At 41.4% G+C, this 7275-nt stretch overlaps 1 protein-coding gene across 1 annotated transcript; it reads left to right on the forward strand.

The window, feature by feature from the left end:
* The first annotated feature begins 22 nt into the window (after positions 1–22).
* LOC102207955 (protein transport protein Sec24C-like) lies at positions 23–5188 on the forward strand. The gene is made up of 6 exons (XM_005730634.1): positions 23–155; positions 917–1059; positions 1159–1338; positions 2158–2355; positions 4374–4463; positions 4972–5188. Coding segments are annotated over exons 1-6 (753 nt in total). The 5' UTR covers positions 23–154; the 3' UTR covers positions 5113–5188.
* Positions 5189–7275: the final 2087 nt, after the last annotated feature.

A 7275-nucleotide genomic window follows, 5' to 3' on the forward strand; every position in this document is an offset into this window, starting at 1 on the left:
TTGTCCTGTGTGTCAGGTTGTTTTATCTTACACCCTCCAGACAGGAGACCGGAGGACCAGGGTTCACACTCTGACCCTGCGGTGCTCACGTCAGCTACAGGACACCTTTCGTCACTACCAGGCCCAAACACTACTCACCTTCTACTGCAAGAAGAGTAAGGAGTTTGCACTGTTCACGGGTAGACTATTAGAGCTGTCTCTGATCTTTTCTAACTTTATAACAATATAAATTATATTATGTGACAAAATCTACCTACACACAAGTTAAAGGAAGGAGTCCTGCTGGGATTTCAGCTCTACTTTCATGTAATATGAAGACTCAGAGAGCTGCAGCCTTCTGTCACTCGATAAACAGAACAGGAGCAGAGAGCAACACCAAGGAAACGAAAGTCAGATTAAACAGCTTTCTGCTTTTTAAGACGAATAAATAACTAAATCCTTAAAGTGAACAAATATTCAAATACTAAAATATTTAGGTAAATATTTAGGGGAGTCAATCCTAAACATAATGAAAATTGCATGAAAACCTGAAATGAATCAATATACAATTATCCTTAATATTATTATTATTAATAAAAATATGATGTCATTAAAACCACCTATCTCGTGCTATTAATCATCTGTTTGCCAGTTTTATTTGGGGGGTTTTGTAAGTCTGTGCAATAGTAAGTTTATCACTTTAAAAGCTTATTGGTGCAGCTTTACAGTCTCTCATGTGGCATCTTGGTAAAATTATTCACTCGCCCCTGTTAAGTGACGGCATTTACACTGAGATCTGAATGAAGCTTGATGTAAAGATTCTGAGGTATTGATGTTGTCTTCTCTTCTTTTAATAAAGGCATCAACATCCTCATAAATATTGACATCTGAAGCTACCAAATGATATTCAAATGATGCCTTCGTTCTGTCTGGTCAGTGTACTGTGCAGTACAGGAGCGCCCCCTGCAGGAGCTGAGGGAGGAGCTGCAGACGGAGCTTACGGAAGCGCTGGCGTCCTATCGAAAACACTGCTGCTCTGCTTCAGTGTCCGCGGGGCAGGTGAGAACATTGCGTACACATGTACGTCAATGCCGCTGTTTGTGGTTTTATTATATTGCACATAGTTGAATTGTTTTGAATCTTGCTGACCATACGTACTGCACTGTGTGCGTCCTGTAGCTGGTTCTTCCTCAGTATCTGCGAGCTCTTCCTGTTTACATCAACAGCCTGAGGAAGAGTGAAGTGCTGCTGCCAGGCTTGAGGAGCTCCATCCATCAGCGCCTGCAGCAGCGCTGCCAGGTGCTGCGCATGGACACCTGCAGCACTGCCACACACTTCTACCCTCTGCTGCTGCCTCTGGTCAGTGCCATCAACACGTGGGGGTTTGTCTTACATGTCTTTTTCTGTTAAATAAGGGTGTTCTTGATCAGAGTGACACTAATATGTCAGGATAAAGTTGTGCACACTTTAGCTAAAGAACAGGAGAGAGATTACCAAATTGCCTGTTTACAGTAAATAAAACTGCCTTCAGCCAGCTATCAAGTATTGTGTGCGATAAAGTAACTTTAAAATAGTGTCAGATGCTCATTCTGATGAAGCAGAGAGAAATGGTTAGAATTTATGCTCACATGTCGTGATGAGATATTCTAAAAGCAAGAAGAAACTCCTTATTCTTATGGTACAATAAGCATCACGAGCTGTATTAAAAATTATTTATTTTTAATTGTATCATTACCGTGATTTTTAAATTTAAATATATATTTAAATGCAGTGAGGTTTCAGCAGAAAAACTGGCCGCACAGTTTAGTTTCTCACTCATAAAACGAAAGGAGAAAGAGAAAGGATTGATTTCCTGTTTCATGTAGCAAACTATTGTCTATTTTAAGAACAGAGTGCAGTCACAGCCCGGCAGCACAGGCCACGGTGCTGATGAGTCATTGACAAACTAGTATTTCTCCAGCCCTGCATTAGTGCTGAACTGTGACCTCTTTTTCCATTGAACAAGTCAGCATAGAGATTGCGCTTAAAATAGCAACGCTATGTATTTAGTAAGTGATTGCTCCCTTTAAATAGTCACCATTAGCTTAGCCTTTGCACTGTTGGACAGTTCCACTTGTGCCATTTTGAGCTTTGAAGACTTTTACTAAATTCAGCTTTTCACTCCTCCTTCACCTGCAGCCTTTATCAACTGACGGCTCCAACCTTCCAAAACCAGAGGAGGCACTGCGCTGCTCTGCAGCTAGCCTGGAGCCCAGAGGTCTTTATTTGGTTCATACACCCCTCACGCTGCTGCTATGGGTGGGCACCCAAGTCCCAGCATGCACACTGGTTGAGCTCTTCAACACCAGCTGTTTTTCATCCCTGCCCTCTGGAGAGGTGAGGATTGAGGAAAGATATGGATGCATAGAAGAGATCATGTCAGATTTTAGTGGTATTTAAATTTTCTTTCTTTATGATGATAAATATATTTATTACTTTACTGTAAATAAAATGTGATCACTATAATAACTGATTTAAAGAGCAGAGCTTTGTTATTTTGATGGAAAGGGTCACAGAGGTCTACCATAATGTAATTTCTGCTCTCATTTTTGATGTACTCATTAAAATGAGTCATATTTAATAACATTACATTTTCAAAAACAACTTCATTACAATAACATATACACAGAAAACACTACGCATTTATGAGGGCATGGAGATAAAAGATAAGAGGCACACCGTACGGTCGCTTCCCACGTCAACACCACATGAATCGGATGAATGATTTATTTTCTGCAGTTACAGCAGAGACTAAAGCGCTGCAGTCGTCGTGCCTAAACAGGCAAACATGAACTAAAGGGACTGAAGCTGGCTGCTTATTTGAGTGAAATTAAATGTATCAAGAGAGGTTGCTGCAGAGGCAATGTTTTTTCAGTTTTACATCTTCACTTTTATTTCATTCTGACCGCTGAACCCTCGCTCTGCTGCCCCCCTGGACACCAAAATTACCGTCAACATTTCAGCTAGTTTTATAGTCGGGCAATATTTCTCCCATGGAGGTGATCACAAGTCAAAAACCTCTGAGCGTGCAGCTTTCTAATCCTGCAAACACCTCACAGAGAGTGAAGAATGGGGTATCTGTTATAAGAGCGCAGAGAAGATGAATAGACATGCACACCGTGTGGTCACTTACTGGTGAAGCAGCACATAAAGCAGAGATTTTTTAGCCCATTGTGACCATGGAGGCCATTAAAGCAAAGCAGCCACCATGTTAAAAAAGAAACTAAATGCACTTAAACTGGAAGCTCGTCTGATCATCAGAGATTACTCCAGAAACAAATGCCATTCAGTGTAACATGAATGCTTGTCTAACCAGAGCTCACAGCATAATCATCTGGGTTGGGATGCACGCTCAATAATCCGAGTAAAACCCAGGAAAGTTGATTCTGTTCATCTGCAGCGCTTTCACTCATCCGAGTGACTTCTTCAGTCTCAGCTGACTGCAGGTTTCACAGCCTTTTGAACAGTACAGCTGCATAACAACCGAGACTATCACCACTGACTAACAATGAGCCATGAGCTCAGTCTCTTTAAACGTATACTTTCCCGTCAATTCAGAGTTATCGAATCACATGACAGAGAAAACAAGTCGAAAAAACTCCACACAGAAGGGCCCAGCTGTAACGTTAAATGTATGATTTAGTGTCTTCTCTGATAATTGAACTTGTCTGGACTCCACCAAAGAACTACCTAAGTTTCCTGACCCTGCGAGCTCGTTTCTTCTGGAGGAAATCCTGAAGCATGAGCGTCGTCCACACCAGGGTGCAGCTGCTTCACTCTATAAAACTTAGTGGCCACAGATGCACTCCAGGACCTTGAGGGAGGATTCAGCAGTGTCATGTTGGATGTTAGGAGTAAGATAGACCACTGATGCTGCGAGCACTGTTTCTGACAGTCCTGCTTGTTTATTTAAAGGTGCACTAGCTCACCATCAGTGTTAGTGAGCCTGTAGGTCATATTTCAACATTCAGCCAGTTTACATGACTGAATTAACAAACAGTAAGGCCATCATTCTGTAATCATTTTAATATGTGTGTGTGGGGGAGGGAGTTTAACTGTCCTACTCTGTTGAGTCAGTAGATGTTAGTCAAAAGTGTCCAGAGTAAAAAAACAAAACACAAAAGCCCATAAAACTGTTAAAACTCAGCTCTTTTAGTAAAAAAAAAAAAAGAAGGTAAAAAAAAAAGATGTTAAGTACATAAAGTGATGATTGCTTTTGTTTGTAACAAAGTGCTATAAAAACACACCTATGAAAATTTCATCCACAAAGCAGTTTATGTGGAATGAGAAGTTCTTTTTAAAAAAATCTTTTTCAGGTGTTTCTTTTTAATTTTTGTTCCGTTTTTTTCCTCCAGACCAAGCTGCCAGTTCTGGAAAACCATCTGTCCATCGGTATCCGATCCCTGATCAACACACTGAACTCAGGGGCATCGTGCACCCGCAAGGTGAGCGGCTGTGTCAACTGCAGCTGAAGGCTGAGTTTATTTGTTTAGACAGCATCACCCCAGTATGATGACCTTATGTTACACATCTGCTGTCATCTCAGCGAGTTCAGTCCACATCTGTTCCCAGCTCTCATTTGAGCTATAAACCTGCACGCTGAGATACACTGCTTCTTTCAGGAATGGTGATACTGTTTTGTACAGAATCAGTCAGTAGGCAACAGTTTTGTAGGGGCTTATTTATTATCTGGAACGTAAACTCCTCTGGAGAAGGTGAGTTATGTATCAGCTGCAAGCTGAAATCTTGCAAGAGAGTTTCCCTGCAGAGCCCGATGCCTTCTTCACAGCAGCAACCTGTGATTTCAGGTCATAGACACAGACGGGGTTAGCTGCAGAAACTCGTGTTTTGAGTCTTGGTGTGTATATGTAATGCAGCTGTGTACAGATTAGCACGACTTAAGACCGGAGACGCTTTCGAAAGCGTAACCTCCTGCGTATCGTTCTTTTTCAGCTGTGGGTGGTAAAGCAGGGCGACAGCTGCGAGGAGGCCCTGCAGCGCCACCTTGTGGAAGACAAGAGCCCCAATGGAGGCGCGTCCTACGCAGACTTCCTCTACCATCTCCACGTCAACTCTGTCCGCCTGCTGCAGTGACACACACACATATTTACAGATGTGGATACAATGTCTTTAACACAAGTCGAAACCACAGAGTATCCACCTCAAACAACAACCACAGGAGGAACAAAGCTCTCATACAGTAATGTAATCGAGTAATGAGGAAAGTCTATAGTCAGATATATAAGGAATGCATGGAGACATTTCAAATGATGCAATATTTGATCTGTTCAAGGACTGCTGTGATATTATTTATGTTTGTGTGACTTCTTTTGTTTTGAATGGACTGTTCATTTATTCCTCTATCATGGAAAGTCTCTAATCTTTGCCTGAGATTTTTGTGTACGTGTGTCTCAGTGTGTGTGCGATGCCCAGAATGTGTTTCTGTGTGAGAAATATGTCCAATAAATAAATGAACTCAGTCAAGAAGGGAAGTTTCAGGTGTCATCTTGCAGCAGCAGATTCATTTGTGGCCAAAGGGGCAACTGTCTAATGAGTCCACGTGGCTGATAACATTAATTCACAGCAATTATGTTGCTACAAGTAACACTCAAGCATGTTGCTGAAGCATGGGCGAGGGGCTGCGGGGGGCACGTGTAGTTTGACACACTCTGTGAGGTTGTAGTTGAGCCCTGGGTGCTTTGAGCTAAATGCCAACAATTGCTCATTGGCTCTCAACAGAAAATATGTAAAAAAAAATGTTTCCGGTTTCTTTCATAAAGTGCATTGGACCAACAAACCATGGTGGTGTCACTGCAAAGAATACGAGAACAACGGAGTTTTCTCAAAAAACAGCGAATATAAACCTTGTGATTTGGGTGAAACTACACAGTGTCATAGAATTACTGAAGGTATTGTCTTCGTATATTTTGGGAACTGTAAATTTACCTCGTCCACGAGTCATTCTTTGACATATCTGAGATTACTTATTTCAGACCAACACCTCTTGTGATCTCTTCTTGTGAGGAAAGGTTTTATTGACAGAAGTGCTTAAGTAGAAAGAGGTGCTTATTTTTAAATAACCTATGAAGATTTGATCTCATAACGACAGAGTTTAAAAGGTCGGTGCTGTAATATTATTTGTCCTGCAGCGAATGGTTTCTTTCAGAGGTAATCTGATTACCAGCAGCCATCTGGGCCTGCATCAAACTCTGTCTCATTCTTAGTCCTCGTGTCTCTGATCTCACAGCTTTTATTTTTAGATCTTGTTACCTTCTTATCCTCCCAGATTCTCACGATTAATCACAGTTATTTTTTTGTGTGCATTTCTCTGAAGAGTATTTGTTTCTGTTCTAGCCCATTTCAGGCTTTGCCGGCCAATTTCACAATGTCCTCTGTCCAGGTCTTGAGTCCAGCTCATTAAGAAAAGACGCAGATAGAACATTCAACATTCATTATTAGTCAGCGTGTCCTTCCAAGAAATCTGCTAACTGCTGAGTTGATGTCTGTAGTTCTTATTGGCAGTGTGTAGGCTTTTCACGCATTTTGGGTAGAGCTCAGATCAGTGAAACCATTTTCACTAAAGAGGATGTGGACCTCAGGAATAGAGGTTAAACTGCAACCAGTCATTGTCCAACACTATCTGAAAGGAAACTTGACTTCTTGGGAGAGTCCAGACGGTGATGAGGGACAAAAGCTGTGGATAATCTGAATCCTCACAAATAAGTAACAAAATTTAAAATAAGAACAAGGTGGTAAAGAAGGTATTCAGATCCTTTACCTAAGTTAAAGTGCCAAAACTGCGCTTTAGAAATAAGCTATGAAATATATACTGAGGTAGAACACTTTAGTAAAAGTACTTTTACATACGCTTAACATTAAAGTAACCAGTATTAAATACAGTTTTGCACTTTTTCATACTTAATGAGAGTTTTTTATTGTATTTCCTGCACAGCTGTGTCCATTACTTGACACATATTTGTTGTTTTGAGGAAGTCACGAAGATGCTGATGTAACTCTTCCTCAAACTTGAAGAGAAAACTTCTATTTACTGCACACATAGCGGCACGTTTTGACAGCAGAAACAAGCTCTCTCATATTTGCCCCTATTTGGAAATACGCACCAAGCTGGCGGGAGGTGTGTTCGATTACGTTGTCGCGCTTGCCGTTGGACTGTTTGTCCACCAGAGAGCGACAAAGAGTCGAAGCTCCGCTGCCGCTCAGGAAGCCGCGAACCAACTCAAGTTGACTGCGTCAATT

Source organism: Pundamilia nyererei, unplaced genomic scaffold, assembly GCF_000239375.1.
Source record: "Pundamilia nyererei isolate P.nyererei 1_Seehausen unplaced genomic scaffold, PunNye1.0 scaffold00038, whole genome shotgun sequence".
Classification (NCBI taxonomy): Eukaryota; Metazoa; Chordata; class Actinopteri; order Cichliformes; family Cichlidae; genus Pundamilia; species Pundamilia nyererei.